The sequence below is a fragment of the Ursus maritimus genome, unplaced genomic scaffold (assembly GCF_017311325.1).
Source record: "Ursus maritimus isolate PB19 unplaced genomic scaffold, ASM1731132v1 scaffold_13, whole genome shotgun sequence".
Classification (NCBI taxonomy): Eukaryota; Metazoa; Chordata; class Mammalia; order Carnivora; family Ursidae; genus Ursus; species Ursus maritimus.
Window position 1 is genome coordinate 65,334,126 of NW_024423675.1, and position 23,280 is coordinate 65,357,405.

The 23,280-nt window shown below is 35.4% G+C and overlaps 1 protein-coding gene across 6 annotated transcripts in view; it reads left to right on the plus strand.

Moving 5' to 3' along the window:
- Positions 1 to 23,280, plus strand: part of QKI (QKI, KH domain containing RNA binding) — a 155,855-nt gene that overhangs the window by 89,058 nt on the left and 43,517 nt on the right. For all 6 annotated transcript variants that reach the window (XM_040628042.1, XM_040628041.1, XM_040628040.1 and 3 more), the window contains exon 4: positions 20,172 to 20,315. In XM_040628042.1, the coding sequence (XP_040483976.1) occupies positions 20,172 to 20,315 (144 nt within the window). The remainder of the gene's footprint in view (positions 1 to 20,171; positions 20,316 to 23,280) is intronic.

Here is a 23,280-nt window from a genome sequence, read left to right on the forward strand (position 1 = left end):
AGTACTTTATTATTCCCTAGTTTTTTTCCAAACCATTGCAAGTTTAATACACATTGTTATTACGAAAAGCAAAGGGTCTGAAATTTTATCCTACTTGTACGCTAACAGGATAGCTTGCCACCACAGTTTTGAGGATGCTGGTGGAAGACCTGAAACTTCTGGATCAGAGAGCAGTATACATGTGTCCACTGGGATCTGGGGCTCAGGGAATCAATGCAAATATGCTGAGACTCTATATTCAGTGGGCTGCAGTGCTGAAGAGGAACCAGGGCCAAGGTCCCAGCACTTATGGACAAGCAGCAGACAATGCAGTTTGCTCCCCCAGGGGAAGAAGCAGTAAGATGTGGTCTCCTTGAACTGTTTAGTTGTCTGTGTGACTGACTGCACATACTGCTCAGTTAGAGGAGATAGATCAGCCTTGCATTCTGGCACACCTGTGGGATCATGCAGGGAGGCTGAGGGCTTGTTGCAGACTGCCAGTCCCAACAGTAGTTAGGCAGGGACAGCTGTGTAGTACTGCTCCCTAGCATTTACAGTATTAGTAAGACACTTCAGGTTCAAGGATGCTAAATATTTTTAAGGAAATACCTGAGAAAAGAGGACATACTGTAAGTCAATATTGAAATGAAGACCAAATAAATACTGGAGATAAAAAATGTAATGAACAACTTCAGAGCTATAAATTTGAAAACATCTATAACTTAAATTCCATATTTTACAGATACTTGTTTCTGAATCCATTTTTATAGTCAATAAAATCTAACAAGAAATGCTTTTTTTTATTAGAGAATAATTAAACTTCGTGTGTGTGGAACTGAATTAAGAATTTTTGAGATAGTAAAACTGATCATTGGGACAGTTCTAAAAGGAAAGTGTAAAAGCATTTAATTCTGTCATTTGATTAATTGTTTATATTCCTAAGGGACAGCAGGTAGGCCAGTGGAATTAGACTAAGAGCTGTTTTAAATATAATGTGTATATGTATATGTATATTGTAGAAAGAAGTAGACACAGAGGAAGAGCAAATGAAATGTGGACGGCATAACTACTCAGTAAATGATGTTAGGATGATTGGGTTTGCATATTGCAAAAAGAAGTCCCGAATGAATTAAACACCTAAAAGTGAAGAGAAAAAACTTAACCATTGAAAGAAATTGTAGGAGAATATATTTGTGACTTCAGAGTAAGGAAGGATTGCTGACTAGAAAACTCATAAAGGAAGGTGGATAGATAGGCTACGTTAAAAAAAATAATCTCGTTATGTGTAAGACACTGTAAACTGTTAGGAGACAAGCCACACAAAGTGTATTGAGAATGTATAAAGAATTCATTTAAAAACGAAAAGAAGACCATAGATCCAATAGAATACATGAAAAAGTGCTTTCCTTTATTAATACGCAGGGGAATGCACATTATAATGACAGTAGTGTACTACTTGACGCCCATTGAGTTGTCAAAATAAATATACTACTTAGGTCTAAGATGTGGAGAAATGTTAACTCCCATGCAGTGAAGTCGAAGTCAAGAGTGTAAATTGGTACAGCAACTTTAAAGAGCAGTTTGGCAGTGTCTGTTAATTGTGGGTTGTGTGCATGTGTGTGTGTGTTTTAATTAAAGATCTTGGCTGTGAGAATTGCACTATTCTTAAGAAACTCCTAGATACATTTGGAAGATAGATATGAGGATGTTCACTGCAACATTGTTTATAATAATAAACTATTGGGAACAGCATAAATGGCCATTAATGGAGAGAGAGAAATTCTGGTCTCTTCATGCAGTAGAGTATTCTGTGGTAATAAAAAGGAATACATTTGATCAGATATACTTGATTCAATATATACTCAGTCTTGAAATTGTGATGTTCAAAAAAGAGCCCAATTTTTCTTTCGGCTCAGGGCGTGATCCCGGTATTCTGGGATCGAGCCCCACATCAGGCTCCTCCGCTGGTAGCCTGCTTCTTCCTCTCCCACTCCCCCTGACTGTGTTCCCTTTCTCGCTGGCTCGCTCTCTCTCTGTCAAATAAATAAACAAAATCTTTAAAAAAAAAAGCCCAATTTTTAATTATTATTCTAGGTACTTTTCAGTGTTTAAAAATATTAATGTGTTCTTTACACATAGAATAATTTGAAAAGGGAACCTTATCCCATGGTGATAAGGTGATGGATGCATCACTCTGTATGTGAGATGGAGTTTCAAACGATTTTGTGTCTAATTAAACTATCAAGAGGCACTTTCAATATTGAATACTTATTTTTTTGAAGGGCATAGGTAGTGACTGTTTTCTACTTAAAGTACAAAATTAGTCTAGCAATTGATTGTTCATAAGTGACCAAAACTTTTCACTTTTTTTTTTAACCTTTCTCACATCTGTCAGCTCATTATGATAATCTGTTCATTTATATAGGGTGTTATTTTCAAAGACTGTCCCCTCATGATTAAATTGTAACTAAGTACAGTTGTATTCTGGGATATTAGGGTAAAAATGAGATTAATAGCTTTGACTTATTAATATCTTAAGAGTGCAGGCTATTTGTAGAAAGTTAGAAATACCTATGCATACACACAACATACACGGTACATATAAGCATTCTGCTCTATTGCTTGCAACTTAATAATATGAAGGCCTTTTTGGATAAAATGGAGGAATTCTAAAAATTCATCATAAAGTATTATATATCATTAAATTTGGGGGTTTATGGCCCTTTCATTGTGCCTTTAATGCTTTGATGAAATGAAAAAAAGGCTTTTTTGTTTTCCCTATCTTAACTACTATTTCCACCATGGTTATTGAATAAAGGATTAACCCAACATGTTTATTAAAGAAGTTATTTTTTCACACCAAAGTGAATACTTCTTCTTTATCTTAGCAGTGTGGATTTGGTGCAACTTATTTGACATTCTGGAATAGATTTTAATTTATTTAGCCTAAAAATATCTTAAACATTCTGACTACTTTGAAGTACATTGACCAAGGTTAAGTTAGTCTCTTTGCATTTATGCCATAATTATGGCTTTAGTGGCTTAATGGGATTCTTTTATTTTATAATTTTTGTGAAGTTGAAACTTTAATGATAAGTGTACAAGTCAGTGTTCAAAGAAGCAGCAGTGGGACACACACATACACATGGACTTTTTATGAGGAACTCACTTTATGAAGTTGTGCCACCTTCTGTTCGTGGTTGTCCAGAGCAGGCAGTCAGGAAGATCCAGAGGGAAGGGAAGTATAGACTCACTTGCTGTTGGGAGTATATAGAGTTTAGAGAAGGCCTTATCCCTTTTTTAAAGGTTTGCAGCTGAATAACTCAGGCCCACCCAGGATAATCTCCCCTTTGAATAAAGTCAACTGGTTAGGCACTTTAATTACATCTACAGAATCTTTTCACAGTAGCACCTAGATTAGCGTTTGGTTGAATAGCTGGGAGAATACTTAAAAAAAAAAAAAAAAAAAAAAAAGGCCACTGCGTCCTTTTTGTCTTCCAGCTCTTAGGAAGGAATATATCTTACTGCTCAGCCTAACTGGTAACACACACTAGAATGGAATTCTGGCAGCTATAGTTCAGCATAGCTCAGTTGACACACCCAGATAACCAACTTTTCTCCTTAAATAGTAGTTTCCTTTATTTTGGTTATTGATATTAAAGGATAATCTCATTGATAAGAGATATAAATTTGGATATTAGTAGAAGATATACAACTATTTTTAGGAGGTTAAGATCAGTCAGGAATCATGTGGTCCATTTTTGGTCTATATTTACCTTATATTTAATAGGTTTACTTGTTCCTAACGACCTTGTTCTTTATTTTCCTCCCTTGCATCAGTTTTCCATGTTTAGTGTACACATGCCTTTTAACATTTAATGTGAAGAAAAGTGAATATTCAGGGGTTTTATCTAAGCAAGATTCCAATTTATTACAATTCAAGTAATCTAGAGAGAGATCTGATTCTTAAATGAAAAGGAACTATAGCAGCTGACTAGGGAAATCCCATTTTCTGGGAGAAACAGGTCGCATCAACTGAAAACTAATTTCTTGATTCTTTTATCCAGTAGATACTTTTTAAAATTTCCTTTGTGGTAGGGAATATGCTAAGTCCTGAAGATACAGTTAAATATAAGATAATAGTGCCTGCCCTTTTATAGGCAACCTGAACAAACACAGATTTTAGTTAGAAGAGGTTCAACTAAGCAAGGTTAGAGGATACTGTTTTTCATGAGTTCTTAGTTTTGTTCCAGTAGTGGGTATAACTTAGAGGGGCTACAGATTTTAAAGTCATGAGGTTTCCTTGGTAGGTTTTTTAAAATTACTACAGACCATTTGAAAATTTTAAGGAAGAGAGTGTTTTATACTTTACTGGGAGGAAGGCCTTCATTTTGGTTATTGATATTAAAGGATATTTTATTGTAAGCAAGGGATATAAATTTAACTGTTATTAACTATTAAATTTGCATATGTAGATAAATTCTTTGCAGTTTATGAGCTGTAGACTTTGAGGATTAAATGATTCTATTTATTGTGTAATAGTTTCTACTAACTGCTTAAAATAAAATCAGTTCTTTCGACATGGAACAATGAGAATAAAATGTTCTATTTTTCAGAGACAATCAAATTAGTTAGATTTATAAGCTCTCCCCTCCCCCCCAATAGAATGTCAGTTTTGTATTTTAGTACGAAGATCTGGCATGGTAAGCCTAGGAAGCCACAGTTCAACTGTTTACAGCTCTCCCAAATGCAGTTGTTCACAGAGGCCTGCATTTTTTTTTTAAAGATATTTATTTACTTACTTATTTGAGAGTGTGAAAGAGTGCGCGCATGAACCTGTGAGTGGGAGGAGGGGCAGAGGGAGAGAGCTCATCTCAGACTCCACACTGAGGGGAGAGCCCAACATGGGGCTTGATCTCATGACCCTGAGATCATGACCTAAACTGAAATCAAGAGTTGGACACTCAACTGATTGGGCCACCTAGGCTCCCTGAGGCTTGCATTTTATTGGTGCATGAATTTATTTGTTTAGTGTTTTTTTATACTTTTTTTAAAAGCGTAGCATGGAAGTAGTCTCCAGGCTTTGTTTACTGTGAGACTGTATTGTTAAATCTCCTGCTTTGTAGATAAAATTAGAGAGCTGAACTAGAGTTGGTGTATGGAGTTACGTTTATTCAACATGGTTTTCCTCTCCCATATCACTAAATAAACATCTGAGTGTGAAGAATATCCTAAGAAACGTGGGGCAAGAATCCTAATCTTAAGTAGAATTTTAACCCAGAGTAGAAATGAAGAGGTGAGCTCTATATACACATAGGGTTGCCTTATAAAAATGTGTCATTGGTAAGAATCAGATGACTAGAACTGCTAGAGAAGTTCAATATAGAAGAGCTCCTGAGACAGCTTGTCAAAAATGGCCTTCAGGGATACTTTCACATTTCATATGGACATGGAAAACGAACAGGTTCAGTGATGATGCTTCCAGTGGCATAGTGGAGAAGACACGAGAAAGAGAGTCAGATTAGCGTTTGTATTCTGGGTCTTTTACTTACTGGTTAAAGGACTTGCAACAAGTTACTTTCTCTGACTAAATCTCATCTATAAAATAAGGTTAGTGGTATCTACCATTCAGGATTAGTAAATATGAAAGGATTATCTTTAGTATTTTTATATTATTTTATAATATAGGCAGTTGATAGATCTTTAGGTGTATGTGGTCATTTTCAAAGAGATGTTTTCTTCAATTATAATGATTACTAAAAACATTATTTAAATTGAACCCCTCCTCAAAATTAACCGCAGTAATTATTAATGGTAGCTTAATTAATAAGCATTACAGTGATTTCATGTGGTCGTTATAAAGCTTGTTTTATTCCTGAGAAAATATTTCTATTGCGCTCATATTTCAGTTAGATGGGGAATAGCATCTGTTACATCTGTTCCTTAATTAGCTGAGAGGAAATGAAGCAAAGTTATTCTGAAAGACTGGACTCCTGTGTCCTAAGCAAATCTTGTTGTCGTAGGTAAGAGAAATCTTTCATCTAGTGGATTAAGTGGTGCACCATTCCTTGGTCACTGAAAATGCTATCTTGGTCACTGATGAAACATATTTTAAAGCTGTAATTAAGACTTTGAAGCAAATAATAACTTTGTGAATATACAGCTCTAGTGATGTCAGTGGATAATAGGGAGAGGAATTTAAAATTGCAGTTTAGTTCCATGTCTCTGAAACTTGAGTGTACTTGAAGTAATTTCTAATAAAACAAAACATGGATTCTCTGAACTTTTATTTTTTATTCTGTTGAGAGATCATGCCTTTCTTTGGTGAGGTAGCTGAATTCTCAGGGAATTACAGTAGAGTAAAAATAACAAAAGAATGTGCAACATTTCGCTTGAACATTAATTATTATAACATTGGGTAGTGTCTAAAATATAAAAGTGACAGTTTGTAACAGTAAAGAGTCATGAGTGTAACTGGCCAAGTTTAGTTAGCAAGTAGTTCAGGAATTTTTTGAACAGTTTTTAGGGAAATTATATATGTTGGTTGGGTAACTGTAATTCATGAAGGAAGGTATTCCTACAGCTGTTTTTACCTGTTAAAATGCAGAGTGGCATTTAATAAAGAAAAGACAACAGACCTTATTTTTATCCTATTTTTGCTTGATCACCACCTATTTGACTCAAGTGTTTGAAGGTGCTGTAAGCTGTTTGTTTCCACTTAACGTGTATTCAGACTGTTTCCCCTTAACGTGCATTCAGACTATATTCATTCCAGTCACGCTAACAACATCATTGAAGAATAAGTTTTTAAAAAATGTTTTCAGTTTATTCACATCTTGGAATGTACGTGTCAGTCTTAGTCTGCATTTTTCACAAGTCCCCACTGGAAGTGAAAATAATTCAGTATCTTTACGGGGAAAGGAAAATTGCATTACATAATATACTGTGCCACATTAACTATCACTTTTATGGTTATATTTTGGTGATCAAATTATTGTGAAAGTTTATTAGAAAGGTATCAGTTTTTTAGCTCTGTTTTGTTAGCCACATTTTAAGACAAGATTAGAAGAAAAGTCTTGGATTTTGTAGGTTTTGGATGATAGAGGCAGTGAAACAGGAGAAATGTAGACCTGGAGAACCCAGAATTCACTAGTTCTTGCAATGAAGTAAAGTAATCCTTGCTTTTTATTCTTTGAGAATATAGATAGGTGAAATATGTTAATACTGGAATTATTAGGGAAAGAACTCTGCTCCATTGACCTGTATTATAATGTATATTGGACAGCCTAATATTATATTATACTTTTAATCACCATCGAACATCATGTCATCTATTAACCAGAAATAAGAGGTACGCTGTTCACAGTATTTATACCTACCACCACCTGGGTGTGCATTAGAACCATCTGTAGAACTTTTCAAAATATAGATGCTTCTGACCCATTGCTATGATAATCTCTGGGGTGTGTTGTGGATACCTATCTATATTTTTTCCAATTGAAATCAGAAGGATAAGTTTAAGATACTTAAATATACCCAATAATCATCAATGTTACAAATATTTTAGATAAGAAACACAGAGGGGCGCATGGATGGCTCAGTTCGTTAAGCGTTTGACTTCGGCTCAGGTTGTATCTCGATCCTGTGATTGAGCCCAGAGTCAGGCTGGCTCTGTGTTCAGTGGGGAGTCTGCTTATCCTTCTGCCTGTCTCCCTGTTCGGGCTTTCTCTCTCTCTCTTAAATAAATTAATATCTTAAAAAAAAAAGAAAGAAACACAGGGGCACCTGGGTGGCTCAGTTGGTTAAGCGTCTGCCTTTGGCTCAGGTCATGATTTCAGGGTCCTGGAATCAAGCCCCATGTTGGGCTCTTTGCTCAGCGGGGAGTCTGCTTCTCCTTCTCCCTCTGCCCCTCCTCAAGCTGGACTTGCACTGTCTTTTTTTTCTCTCAAATAAATAAATAAAAATCTTTAAAAAAAAAAACAAACACAGAAAGACTCTTAATGTTACATTGGCTTCACTCACTTTTATCATTCTAATCTTAATTCTAAAATTTTCCAAGGTTGAAAGTCACTGCCATGAAAAGAATTAAAATATCCCAGGTAAATTGGGGGTGGGTACCTGTTTTTTTAATCTAGAGGAATCATTGATTAATTGCTGTTTCATTCAATTTAATTAATTTTAGTATTATTTTTTTTACTATGGCTTTGATTTTGGAGCTTCCTTAGAGGAACTAGGACTTGATGTTTGGTTATGTTAACGTAATGACAGGCAGTGGAATTCATATTAGCTGGAAAGTCATCTTTTAAGGAGAACCTAGGAAGGGAGTAGGGATACTAGGGAGGTACATAGTAAAAATATTAGGTACTATGAACTTAGTCACTGTCTTAAACATCCTTTCTTTCATTTAATCCTTGCAACCTTGTAACCTTTACAAATGAGGAAATAAAATTTCAGGTGGTAGTTATTTCACCAAATAACCTAGATCAGTCAAGTTTAGTATGCACTTTGATAGCACAGTGAATGTTGGTGTCTGTAACTCATTTCATTTGCAAGTAAATAGTTATTCCGTTACTACTTTTTTTTTTTTTTTTAAGATTTTATTGATTTGACAGAGAGAGACTCAGTGAGAGAGGGAACACAAGCAGGTGGAGTGGAAGAGGGAGAAGCAGGCTTCCCGCTAATCAGGGAGCCCGATGCAGGGCTTGATCCCAGGACCCCCGGTTCGTGACCTGAGCCGAAGGCAGCTGCCTAACAACTGAGCTACCCACATGCCCCCCATTACTACTTATTTCATGTGTGTCTTTCTGGCTAGCCTGTGAACTCCTTCAGGGCTTGTATGTCTGTCTACTTAGGTATCATAAACCTTGTTCACTAGGAAAGTGCCTTCGGTTTAGTAGAAAAACTCAAATACGTACTAAGTAAATAAATGAATATGTGAATGAGTTGTTCAGGGTTACAGAGGTAACTGAACTAAGGTACTAACATAAGGCTGGCATTTGAGTCTTCACTTCTTTGAGGTAGGTAATGGGGAGAGACCTTCTTGTTTGTTGTCTTTCTACTTAACCAATTCTTTTTATTTGTTCTCTATTGTACAATGACCAAATGCTGATTTAAAGTTTGGAGCATACTTAACACTCCAGTTATTGTCAATAAATATGAATACTTGGTAGATGCTCAGGACCATGGAATATAAAACAATTATAAAGCATATTCCTTTCTTCCTTACCAAGGATCTTGAAGTTCAGTTATGACAGTAGAGCTCTGTAGTTACGCATTTCTGTATTAGAGACAGTTGTGCTTTTGATGCTGCTTATCACTGATGGGTTCAAGATTACCTGAAGGAGGCTGTGAATTAATATTTGGGCATTATGAATGCTGTGAATATCCACAGTGGCATTAGGTTGGACAGACAGGACGTTGTAAAGTAAGAGCTATAAATAATAGAGCTGTTCTGTCTTATAGTCCTCAAGGACTGTAATATAACAAACCATGTGCTGTTGGTCTCTTCCAGTTTAGAAAATCCTAATTGTATAACATTAAGCCATGGTGTTTGGCTTCCAAAGAAATGAGGCAGGCCATAGCTGTATGTGGATCCTTCAAGATAACCTTTACTTTCTTCTGATGGTAGTTTATTCATCTGGTTCATCTTTTTTATTCTGTATATGTGTTTTTACCTTCATTACATGTTCAATGTTTTTATTTTTATCACGGAAGGCAGGTAGAATATTCTGTTTTGGTATTGCCTAGTTAATATTTTTCTTTATAGGTCTTACATTAAAATTTTCAGATGTTTAATGATTTTCCCATAGAAAAGTACACATGTAGAATGCACAAGAAACACCATATGGCTTAGAAGTTTAGTAATCATTTAACCCGTATATTTTATTTACTTGCTACTTTAAGTTTATACTATAGAAATTTTTAATACCAGATTTTTTTTAAATGCTTACTGTATACAAAATATTTTGCCAAATGTGTTAAGGAAATGATTTCTAATATATAAGGACAGTAGTAAGTAAAGCAAGTGTGTAATTGAAAAAAAAACCTAATTTGAATTTAGTGATGCTTTTGAAGTAAATTTGTATTGTGTTCATTATAGTGGCATGTATATGTGTTGAGAAACAAGTAGTACGTTTGTATGTGACACGTTGTTTCATTGATAAAATACGCGTACGTATAAAATGTCAAATACTCAACAAAAACTGATGAAAACATTATAAAAGAAGTGCAAGCCCACATCTGTGCAGACTGGAACAAAGAAATGTACAGCTATTGGTTATATACCAAACTCTTATTTAGGCCTTTTTAAATGTAATTGAGTAATACAAAAAATGAGAAGGAACCATTTTGCTCTCTAGAGGCATATTACTCTGTATACTGATATAGAAGACTATCTATAGGGGCTCCTGGGTGGCACAGCGGTTAAGCCTCTGCCTTCGGCTCAGGGCGTGATCCCGGCGTTATGGGATCGAGCCCCACATCAGGCTCCTCCGCTATGAGCCTGCTTCTTCCTCTCCCACTCCCCCTGCTTGTGTTCCCTCTCTCGCTGGCTGTCTCTATCTCTGTCGAATAAATAAATAAAATCTTTAAAAAAAAAAAAAAAAAAAAAGAAGACTATCTATAGTATGGTATTAAGTAGTATTATAGAGCCATGAAATTCTATGGAAGCAAAGTGGGGGAGGTAGATTCTGAAAGAGGGGGTGATGGGAAAATATTATGGAAGAACTAGTATTTGAACTCATTCTTCAATTTCATTAATTTTTAATAAATTTCTTTTACTATTCTTTTGGTCTGTTTTGTGTAGAGCTCATGGAACATGATTTATTCCTTTTTCTGGGAAACTGTAGTCATCATCTTTATGCGCTGTTCCAAGTCCAAGCCCTATATGGAAGATAGTTCAGTGCTTTGATTAGCTGAGCTAATGTGTAATGACATAGGGTCATTACACACTTAAATAAGTAGAATTACTATATGAAAACTGGAAGGAGGACATACCTGACAGTCTTTTAGTATTGTTTATAGGCAATAGATGTTTCTTGTGAAGGAAAAGTATTGAGAATAGTCCCTTTGTTCTTAACTTGGAAAATATTTGACATAGAACAATAAAAATTCTTCAAATTTAGTAAATTGTTTCATTGTGCTTAATTAATTTATTTGAGAGAGAGCGAATGAGCACAAGTGGGAGGGGCAGAGGAAGCGGGATAGATAATCTCAAGCATATACTACACCGAGCACAGAGCCTGGTGTGGGGCTTGATCTCATAACCTTGAGATCACTACCTGGCTAAAATTAAGAGTTGGACGCTCAGCTGACTGCGCCACCCAGGCGCCTGTCATTGTGCTTAATTTAACAAGCATTTGTTGAATGCCTGCTTCCTAAAGAATTTCCTGGACGAAGCTTCAACAAACTGAATATAAACATATTCTAATCTTCATATATTATTAGAAAATAATTTGTTTTGAAAATATGATTGTTGGGGTGCCTGGGTGTCTCTGTCAGTTAAGTGTCTGACTCTTGATTTTGGCTCAGGTCATGATCTTGGTGTTACGGGATTGAGCCCCATGTCAGGCTCCCTGCTTAGCTGGGAGTCTGCTTCTCTCTTTCTCTCTTTCTCTCTCTCTTTCTCAACTGTCTCTCTCTCAAATAAATAAAAAAATCTTTAAAAAAGAAAAAGAAAATGTGATTGTTGCTAGGCTCAAGTTCAAGTTAAGAAAATTTTTGAGGAGCTTTGTATCTAGAGTCAGTGAACAGTTAAATTATGTGAAATCTACTTTATGTCCAGTTTCTCAATGAATATTTCTTAAACTAATTTAAGATTATGTATATGGATGAAGATCGTTTTATATTAAAATTTATCTCTTGGCTTAAAATGTATATATTCATAAGTATGTTATTGGAACCTTGGTTTGCTTAAATACGTAACACTTTTGAATTCCTGTCTTGGAAGTTTTGGCATATGAACTTTCACATTAAGAGCACAGCAGGGGCAGAAGTCTTGTGGTCATTTGCCTGACTACAAATGTGTAATTAAAAGAGATTATCAGCAGGGGTTGGTACAATCAGTGTGGTCTGGTGTTTCATGTTATAGAATTACGTTGTTGTTCAGTTAGATACTGTAATTAGAACATAATTTTAAACTTCACAGGGCACTGACTCATTAGGTGTTTTTTGGTTTTAATCTGAAACCAATCAAATACAAAAGTTGTTTCTCAAATTTTGAGAATTTTTTTGACTTAATATGTTTATGTCACTGGATATAGTTGCTTAAAAAATGAAATGTATGATGGGTAATTGAGAAGTAATGGTTAGAACTTCAGTATAATGGTTTGAATTAGCCCTAACTCATTTATAATGTTGGATCTATTCATTGTGTATTAAGACCAAGTTTTAGTTGTAAGTATCTCATCCACTGAAAACTTTTAATAATTGAAGGAATTCTGTGTGTTAAGTGGCCCACAGGTTTACCATTTTTTTATATTTGTGTCATTGAAACTTGATAGGCAGTTATCTCATCTAGAAAAAAAGCATTATTTGTAGATGTAAGAGATCTGTTTTACCAGGTACTTCTCTGCCAGTTCTTGATACTGTTCTTCATGTAACTTATTCAGGAATTCATTTATGGAGAAAGCACGCTTGGCTTGGAATTAGGACATAGGACCAACACCAAAAAACCAAAAACCACATTTACCAAATAATTTCAGTCTCTTTCCTTATCTGCATCCAAAGTCCCTGCTATCTCTGAATGCTGTGCAAACAAGACATGTTTAAAATACCACACAACAATTTTTAAAGGTAAAATGGTAAAATAGAGAAAGTTCTCAAGATTCATGATCTCAGTTTTCTGTTTCTGACTTTTTCACTATTTATGCTATTTTAGGGCAGTTTGCTTAATTAGGGGTCTCGTGTAAGTGATGCTTATGCTAGGAATTATGCTTATGTTAGGAATTAGTATTGCTACTGCAGGCTCTGAAGTCATTCTGCCAGATAGAACTGATAGAATACTTATTGTCTATATGACTTGGGCAAGCCACATCTGTCTCAACCTCCTTATTAACATGTTAGTAAGAATAGTAGTATTGCCCTCATATGGCTGTTAGAAGGATTGAATGAGATGGTGTGTTTATATTACTGAGCATAGTACTTGGCAAGCAGTAAGTGTTTAATAAAAGCTTAGTTACTATCATGTCATCATCACAATCTTTATTTTCATTTCTGAATTTCTTCATCACCTGAGAGACTAAAAGTTATTTGAAATTTGTTATTTCTTTATAGTATACTGGTCAAGAATGTAGATCATAAAGTATCATTGGTAACTTTATCTATTCTATAATTAGGAATGAATGCTATTATAAAGCTTTACATGCTAAACTTTAATTTACTGTATAAATAAAGCTATATTGATTGCCATTTCCTTGAATGTTGTCTTATCATTTCAGCCTCTCTTAAGTCAGGCGATTTGAGCTTAGAACATATGTATATACATAGTAATTATATATATAAGTTGTCTTACTTTGTTCTGTTATATAAAGATACAACTTTAGTCTTGCAGGGGTTTTTTAAAGATTTTATTTATTTTTTTAGAGTGAGAGACCACAAGCTGGGGGAGGTGCAGAGGGGGAGGGAGAGCACGTGGAGCCTGGCCCCTGGCTCCATCTCAGGACCCTGAGATCATGATCTGAGCCAAAACCAAGAGTCAGAGGCTTAACCGACTGAGCCACCCAGGCGCCCCTAGTCTTGCAGTTTTAAAAAGACTTGACCTTTCTGTTACCGCATTCTTCTGATACAATGAAGCACGGTAGTACTGAAGTAATAAAGGAAAAGCACTGTCTTTGAATATGAAAATCACACCTCAGGAACATTATTGTAGATAATCTGGGAAAGTTGACTAGAAGAGAACAAAAATAAAAAAGGTAAAGATTGTCAAATGTAACTGGCAACTTAAATACGAGGTCAAAAAGAAGCAGGCCCAGAAACCAAGATATATAATGAAAGGAGATTATATAGAGGCTTGTACAGATAGAGACACAAAAATAATGAATACAGCAAAGCCCTGTGGGGAAAACTGTAGTGTATTGATGTATTTTAATGACACTCCTCAATAATAAAAGCTCAGTTGTTCAGTAAATATTTGTTAAGGGCCAGATAACGTGTAAAGTCAGCTATATACATATTGTCAAGAGTATAAAAATCAATGAGACATGATTCTGGTATTCAGCTAAGATGGAACTTTCTAATAAGCTAGAACAGGTAATTATAAATTGCAGTATGATACTTAGAACAAAAGATAAATAAAAGCAAATATTTTAAGAAGGCATTCTGGACGTAGGTGATAACTTGTACAAAGTTATGGGTATTAGAATCCATGTTTGTGAATAGGCCAATTTATTTACAACATGGAATGAATATAAGCAAGAAATGGTGCCTGAAATTTGTGTGAATTGAATGGGTATATATATAGTAACTTTTCTCTGTCAAGGCACAAATAACCTTATGACTGCATTTCAAAGATTTTCTACAAAACCAGTTAGTCTTTGTCCTCAAGTTTAAAAAATCGGCACTAATTAGGATCAATAATAACTGAGACCCAATTGTAGACAAGTTTGGAGAAGGGAGATAATGAGCTCCAGTTGAGCCATGTTGAGAGTGCTTTGGAGACAGTGCCGTCCACCTGTCAAGTTGGCAGTTGAATTTGAAGGCCTAGAAATCAGTAGGGATGGCTGCTGGAATGCAAATTTGGGACTATGTCAATTGGAAAAAAAAAACCATGTTCTTCTGTACTGCTGAAGATTTGGTGGCACATTAAAGGACATGACATTGCTCTGGGTGATTATAAAACAGACCTGTAATCATGAGTATTAATGAGCTGTTTTTTCTACATCATATCTCTGCTACTGACTCTTGAAGTATTATTTGGGGGCATGTGGGTGGCTCAGTGAAGCGTCTGCCTTTGGCTCAGGTCGCGATCTCAGGGTCCTGGGATCGAGCCCCGTGTCACAGGTGTCACGTCGGGCTCCCTGCTCAGTGGGAAGTCTACTTCTCTCTCTCCTTCTGCCCCTCCCCCTCAGCCTCCCTCCCCACTTGTGCTTGTTCTCAGTCTCTCTCTCAAATCGGTAAAAGGCTAAGATATTTATATATAAATAAATAAATATATATATAATATATATATTATATATATTTTCTATATATATATATATAAAATTTGAAATGTAACTGTAGAAAGAAAGAAATCAATGCCACGACCAAAGTTTCTGAGAGATACACTATTTTGGATGTATATCCATTTTGCCATCCCTCCTCCCTGCTTCATTTCAACCTTTTATTTGTCCCAAATTATTTATTGAAGTGGGAAATTTAGGGAGTAGACTCTTAATGTAGGTATTGAGTGCAGAAGTATGTACCCCAATCCTACTGTAATTTCTTATTAAGAGAACATTTATGGATAGGTTTTACTGACTTCTCCTGTAGTATTTGCCAATTCCAGATTGCCTTTATTATCCATTACAGAAACAGAAAAATAATACAGGGAGAAATTATGTTTGTGTTGAATAATTACTAGGCTTAAAACTCACTCTTGAAGGAATTTACTTGACTCTACCTGGGTTTAAAATGGACTACAATTTGATAAATGTGGCTTCTGGGTAGAGTGATCTTAAAACCTTTTTTTGAAAAATCAAGTTTGATAATGTTCATTTTGTGAAGTCCGAGGATGAAAACATGGCTCTCCGCCCCCCCCCCCCCCCCCCCCCCCCGCCCCGTCCCTGCCACTGGAGTTTCTTTGGTAATTATTCCCTGTTGCTATCTTGCGTGCTTATGTTGCTGATAGTTGATTTTATTTTTTTAGTTTTCATCTGCTCTTTACATTGTGGTGAGGACCCAGTGGGCCTTTTCATTTGGAAGCTTTTATCCTTCAGTTTCATTGTAAAAGTATGCATTATGTTGATGATTTTTCTCCCTTCTTCCTTTTTCTTTTTCTTGGTAGGACATCTGTCATTTAGTTTCTGGACCTCTTGGACTAGTCCTTTAATTTTTATACTCTTCTTTACCATTTTCCACCTCTCTCTTTGCTTTTACTTGGAGGGAGAGCTTCTAAATTTTTATCTTCCAATCTATCAAGATTTTCATCTTTATTATATTTTTAGTTTTTCAAGTTCCCTTTTATGTTTTGAATTCTTTTTAACAGCACCCTTTATCTGTTTCAAGGATAATTATCTTCTTTTAACTCTCTGCAGAATTTTGAATTTTTCTTCTCTCTGATCAGTGGTTGCTTTCTTGGGGTTGTTTTCTGTTTGTTTGTTGGGCTGGTTGGACTCCCAGAGAAGGGTCTTCCAGTCTCCCTCCCCTAGTGTGTGGGCTGACTGCCCAAACTCTAGACGTAGAGTTGGGGGAGAAGGCTGGACACCTCAGCCTTCAGTATGTAAGTGATCCCACGAACTGCCCCTCAGAACCCAGTCCTAGGGGTGCCTTGTGGCTCAGTCGGTTAAGTGTCTGCCTTCAGCTCAGGTCAGGATCCCAGGGTCCTGGAATTGGGCCCCACATCAGGCTCCCGGCTCAGCAGCAACCCAGTTCTGTAAAGTGGAACTCTTCAGGAATATATTTTTTGTCTTTTGCTTGGGTATTACAGAGTGCCAGCTATCTGGGGAGAGGAGCTGTGGAGATTATCAGCTGCTCCTTAATGAGAATTCAGCTAGTCTTCCAGTCCTAACCCCTTCACCCTACTACTATTGCTGCCATTTCCTTGGGTTTTTCCCTGGGGGATGGGATGGGGTAGCGTTGGGGGAGGGTAGTCTACAGCAGAAATTGGTTCCTTTTCACCTGGGATTAGCTAAATCCCTCACTGCTTAGCCCATATGTTTTGTGGTTTCTAAATTGTTTTCTTTCCCATCCTTATGAGTTTTGTACATTTCAAACTGTGCAGTATTCTAAAATTTTAGGAGGGAGTGAAAGTACATGATTACAATAATTTCGCCATCTTTATCTTTGTCTGCAAGTTTTTGTTCTTTCAAGTGTTTTTAAAACTAAGCAAAACCCTTCATTTTGAAGCAAACATTAGGATAGGTATAACTTTTATTTTCAGTTTTTAACTGGCACTTCAGTTATTGAATTAAGAGTACATTTACCAAGGTGTTTTACAACTTGAAAATTTATTCAATAAACTCAGTAAAGCGCAATGTCAGATTATACTTAAACTTTATTCTCTGTTCATATGATGTAAATAGTATCTCTTCCTTTTCAAGTCCTTTGGTTTTTTGTCTTTCCATGTATAAAAGTTTCTGTGGTAAGTCACTTATGATTTTAGTTTTTATTTTTATGCCTTTCTAAATATTTTGGATTTTAAGTGTTCCCCAGTTACCATTGTAGTAGTATCTATTTTAGTATCTGTATTTGTGTCACATATGCGTGTGCGCACATGGGCGTACATACACACGCACACTAGCTTTTAGTGTCTTTGTCTACTAATTATAACAATTCTAGGTTAGTTTGATTGGTTTTTCTTCTCATTTATGTTATATTTTCCTACTTCTTTGCATGCCTGTTTATTTCTGATTAGATGCCAAATAGTGTTACTTTTACTTTCTTGGGTGGATGTTTCCTATTCCTGTAAGTATTCTTGGGCTTTGTTCTAGGACACGGTTAAGTTAGAAACACTTTTCATCCTTTTAGGTTTTGCTTTTAAGATTTATTTAGGTGGCACCAGAACGGTGCTCAGACCAGGTTTAATTATTTCCCATTACGGAGGCAAGACCTTCTATTTACTTTACCCAGTGTCTGTGAATCATGAAGTCTTTCAGTCTGGCTCTCTGTGAGAACCCAGCACCTTTACCTTGAGCCCTGTGGCTGGTTCTTTCTCCAGCCTGGTATTTCCTCTCACACATATGCACTGACTAGTGTTCAGCTGAGTGTGTGAGTGGACCTTGTGCAGATCTCCAGAATTCTTTCGGTATAGCTCTTTATAGCACTCTTGTCTGAACTCTAGCTGCGTTTTTCTCCCTGGATTTTTAGCTTTGTCTCCTCAACCCAGAGAGGTAGCCTGGCACCCTTCCCAGGGCTGCAGCCTGGAGACTAAGCTAGAGAGCTGAGGTAATCCTGGGGTTGACTTCATTGATTGGCCATCTCTCAGCCTCACTGTCTTCATTAGCTGATGTTCACAGGCTTGAGAACTGTCATTTCTTATGTTTTGCCCATTTTTTTGGTTGTTTCAGGCAGGAGAGTGAATCTTGTCCCTGTTATTTTTATCTTGGCTGGAAGCAGAAGTCCCCTACTTGTGAATATAGACACACTTTTTTAGGTTCATCCAAAAATGCAAGTCATTTTATTAGATCTACCTACCAAAAGAATTGATAAGTAAAAAAAAATACAAATTCTGGTGAAAAAATATTAACATTTTTCAACATAAAAATTAAAATCTGTATTTTTAAAAATTGATTTTTCTTGCCACAGTAGAGATATGTGTATATACATTTTATGTTCTTCGGCATACAGAGAACCCTGAGGTTCTCAATTTTTTAACTCATTGATGCCCTAGTTTCTCATTTTTTCATGGTGTCTGTCCCCTAGGCAAAAGGAAATACTTAACAGGTTTTTTAAATTAAATAGTTACTTCCAAACAACCTCATTAGTATTTATATCAAAATAACTGAAAGTGAAAAAAATTAAATTTTGTTCATAAAGTACAGTTTTTATTCACATCATTTATCAATGGGATCACTTTTTCTTGGGCACCATTCCGATTAGCAAACATTAGGATACATTTTCATACTAATGATATTAACAGAAAATAAAGGCAGAAACATATACTTGACCATAGAATATATTTCCATCCTTATTGGCTAAGGTCCATATATTTTCCCTAGCGTGAGCTCTGCAAACTTGTAAATTGTAGTAGAGGACTGTTTCATTGTATTGGTTCTATTAATTTATGTCAGTTTTTTATCTCCTTTGATTGAAATCTCACTATTTTTAAAAGTTTTAGTTTAATTCAGTTAATTAACATATAGTTTATTAGTAGTTTCAGAGATAGAGTTCAGGGATTCATCAGTTGCACATAACACCCAGTGCTCATTATATCACATGCCCTCCTTAATGCCCACCACCCAGTTACCGCACCCCAGAATTTCATAATTAAGTAAATAGTGACATTTAAGAGGAGAGTACAACCACACATATTATCTCTTGTTTATGTATAGTACCTTGCACTGAGCCAGGTACTTTTATACATACCTTTTTTTTTTTTACTTTTTTATAAAATTTTTAATGTTTTTAAATAACTTATTAATTACATATTACTTGTACATGTGTTTATATATTATCTTTAAAACTTACAACAAGAAGTAATTCTGAAATGATCATATCTTAGGAAATGTAGACAACCCTACTTTGAAACCTCCCTGTAGCTTGACTGTTTCCAAACTGGGGTATTCCTCACTAAGCGATTTGAAGACATCAAGGAAATGAAACATTGATGTTTTCTACTAAACTAGGATTTTTGAGTTGATATAAATAGTGGCCTTATAGTGCACTGTTCCTAAAGGAAGGTTTGATGGGAACATATATTCCTTGTAATGATTATAGTGAAATGTTTCCATAATTATTATTTGATATATTAAATGTCATTTCTCATACACAATAATATTTTTGTGCAAAATCTTATCCTAATCTTGAATTCAGCCAGTGTTGTTGAAAGTAGTTACACAGAAATGGAAAGATCACTGAATCTGAGAATAAAAATGTTGATTCAGCTCCTAAATTGGCATGTTCTTAGCTATGTGACATTGACGGCTGACTTGCTTAAGTTAGCCTTCATGACCTATTTATCCCATAAGTAAAGTATAGAAGAAGTAATATGCTTTTCATGATCACCTAAGGATGGGGACTCCATAATAAGTTTCTTATTAGTACATAAAAACGTGGCAGGGGATCTGACAGCCTTGTTTCCTGTTGTATCTTTAGTTCAGCATCAGGTTCCATGCTTGGTACATGTAGGTGTTCAACAAATATTTGTCAAATTAACTGTCATTTGACCCCATAGTCTCACACCCAGCCTTTTTTCGAGGAAAATAATTCGAAAGGTTTATAATGTCCTCATAGCAAAATGATGCAAATATAGCTTAAATAACTGGCAACAGGTTGGTATTATGAAAAATAAACTCTCTTTGAGAAGAAAAATTGGTTAATGTGTTTTGCAAATTTTTTAGGAGGAGCAGAACAGAGGCAAGCCTAACTGGGAGCATCTCAATGAAGATTTACATGTACTGATCACTGTGGAAGATGCTCAAAACAGAGCAGAGATCAAACTGAAGAGAGCCGTTGAGGAAGTGAAGAAATTACTGGTACCTGCAGTAAGTAATTTCCAGATCTTTGATTTGGAGCCCAACCCCTTTTTCCATTTAATTCTTTTAATTATTGTAATGCTTATGTTAATAAAGAATAGGTTATTTTTTAAAAATTTTATTTAACCTCAAAACATAAAAATAATTTATAACTCGTTTAGTGTAATGGGCAAACATAGACATTGCTCAAATCCTAAAATGTGGAAGCCTAAAATGTTGTAAATAGGGGAGCAAACTCAGTGTCCTACTTTTCAAAGGTGTTATTATTATTGCATCATTCTATTATAGGGTAAGAAAGTAGGTGCATTATCAGTAGGGTGATGAAAGCTCTTTTTTTTTTTTTTTTTTTTGAGGTGGGGAGCAATTTCTCATTATAAGCAGGTAAGAGTGTTACCTGCAGAGAAGAGTCTGTACAACTAATATTTATGCTGGAGGACCTGTGTTAGTAGGAGTGCGTTGTTTGAGTTGCCTGTGGGTTCCGAGCACCCTCCTGTCATGTCATTGTCTCCCATAGAAAGATGAATGTTCCGTGGTGAAATTTTCCCATAATATAAAATTTTCTTTCAGAAAAATAGGAGCTAACTTTTGCTGATACATCGGGCACCATTCTGAGCACTTTTCACACTTCAACTCATTTAATGTTTTTTCCTAAGATACTGAAAACTATTAAAGTTCATATTTAGGGATCTTAGATAAAACACTGAAAGTAATTTTGGAGGGTGACGTCTCATAAAGAAATGACCCCAAACACCTTTGTTCTCATTCTTTCTCCCTCCCATCCTCCTGTCTCTCTCTCCCTCCCCAGCCCCTCCTTTTTTGTCTTTTCCTCGTTATTACACAACCCTTTAGTAATTCCTCATTTAGAAATGATGATTGCACTCACTCTCAGAGTATTATCTTTTTCAATGGAAAATGAAAAATAAATTACTATTTTCAAAGTCATTTTAAAAATATTTTTTATGTTGGTAAAAATGATAGAAATGTGGACCCTAATTTGCTGTGGATAAAACTGGAATACTGTTAGGGGCGCCTGGGTGGCACAACGGTTAAGCGTCTGCCTTCGGCTCAGGGCATGATCCCAGCATTGTGGGATCGAGCCCCACATCAGGCTCCTCCGTTAGGAGCCTGCTTCTTCCTCTCCCACTCCCCCTGCTTTTGTTCCCTCTCTCGCTGGCTGTCTCTATCTCTGTCGAATAAATAAATAAAATCTTTAAAAAAAGAAAAAAAACCTGAATACTGTTAGTATTCTGTCAAACAAAAATGTATCGACATTTACATAAATGAGTATGGCGTCTGACGTTCTTTATTCCCCAGATAATCTATTCTGTAAATAAACTTAAAAGCTATAAACATTTTCCATTTACTGGACAAAATTAACTACTTGGAAGAAAATAATTTCACATAAATTTTGTTCAATAGATCTTATAAACAGGTTAAATTATAAACTAAAATTTATGGTTGTGTACTATTAAACCATATACTCCTCCTCCTTTTCCTTAATAATTGTGCAGTTTTGAAAAGTTCTATAGAAAAGGGCTATTTTCTAAGTATATTGGACTGTTAGTCCCATGATCAGAGTTACTTAACATTACTTTTATTGCTATATGTAACTGAAAATGCTCAGCTCACATAATACTATGTACATAAGTTCACCTAATATAGCAAATAGACCTGTCGTCTGATAATTAAAACTCTTACTGACCTATTATTTTATTCCAGCCAGTCTGTGAACTACTATAGTTCTAAAAGTTATTAACCTGGGAAAAAGCATCATATTAGAAGCTGTGTTAATAACTAGCTATGTGTCTTGCAGCAAGTTAGTAAATTTCTGTCTGTTTCCTCATTTACAAAATGAGAACTGGAGTCAATGACTTCTAAGGACCATTTTGGTTTTAGAGTTGTCTTTGAATAGACCGTAGAAGAGGTAGTAGTAGATAAAAAATGGCGAAAGCTTTTTTAAAAATTCACACAATTTATATTTTAAAGGAGAAGATCTCTTTTGGTGATAAATCTGTCTCCCTATGGAAGTACTTTTAGGATTGCTACTAAATACCACCTTTGAAGTAATAAAACTTTCTTAGAATTACAAATTGTAGACTAAAAGTACTTTTAAGATATGGGTTCAATAAAGTGATTTAACCTTGTAGCAATTTCTTAATCCTGTCCATATTGTCAGATATGCTTACTGTAACATGGGTGCTATGCCTGGGAATTTATTTTCATTAAACTCAACATTATTATCCATTTCTGGTGATGGTGCCCTGATAAGCAAAGGTTTAAACAAAACAGAAGCTTTACAATCCTGAAGTATCAAGTGATTTGGGTTTTTACTTATAAATTGTTGGGAGACAGAACACATCGTATTTGAGAGCTGACTTCTGGATTTGAATTCCACCTTTGTGGCTTTTTCTGTCTTCCTTTTCTCATCTATAAGATTGGAAGATCACTGGATTCTCATGTCATTATTGTGAAGTTAGATAATACATGGAGAATGCTTAGCATAATGCCTACCGCATAACTGTTTCCTAAAAGTTTCCTGTAGCTTTTTGATGCTGACTCAATAATACTGTTTTATAATTGTATAGGTTTACATACTGTTCTTTCCAAGTGCTGATTATAAAATGAATGCATTAATTCAGAATTGGATAAAATACAAGTTCCTTCTCAACTCATTATTCTTTTTAAGTAAATTGATTTGACCCTTATAAAAAAATTCACTGTGAGGCTTATAGAACCCTTTAGTTTATTGTTGCTTAAATATTTTCAAAATAATGTTTTTGGATTGAAAATATGGACCCATCTTGATCTTCTGAAAAGTATTCACATATAAATGAATTGGTTAATTCTGATTTATTTTTTCCTGTTCGTGTAACAGATGTAAAGGGAATGATACGGAGACTAGCAATTATTTTGAAATGTATTATTTCAGATGCCCTCCTATTAGATTCAGAATTGCAGAAAAGAATTATTGCCC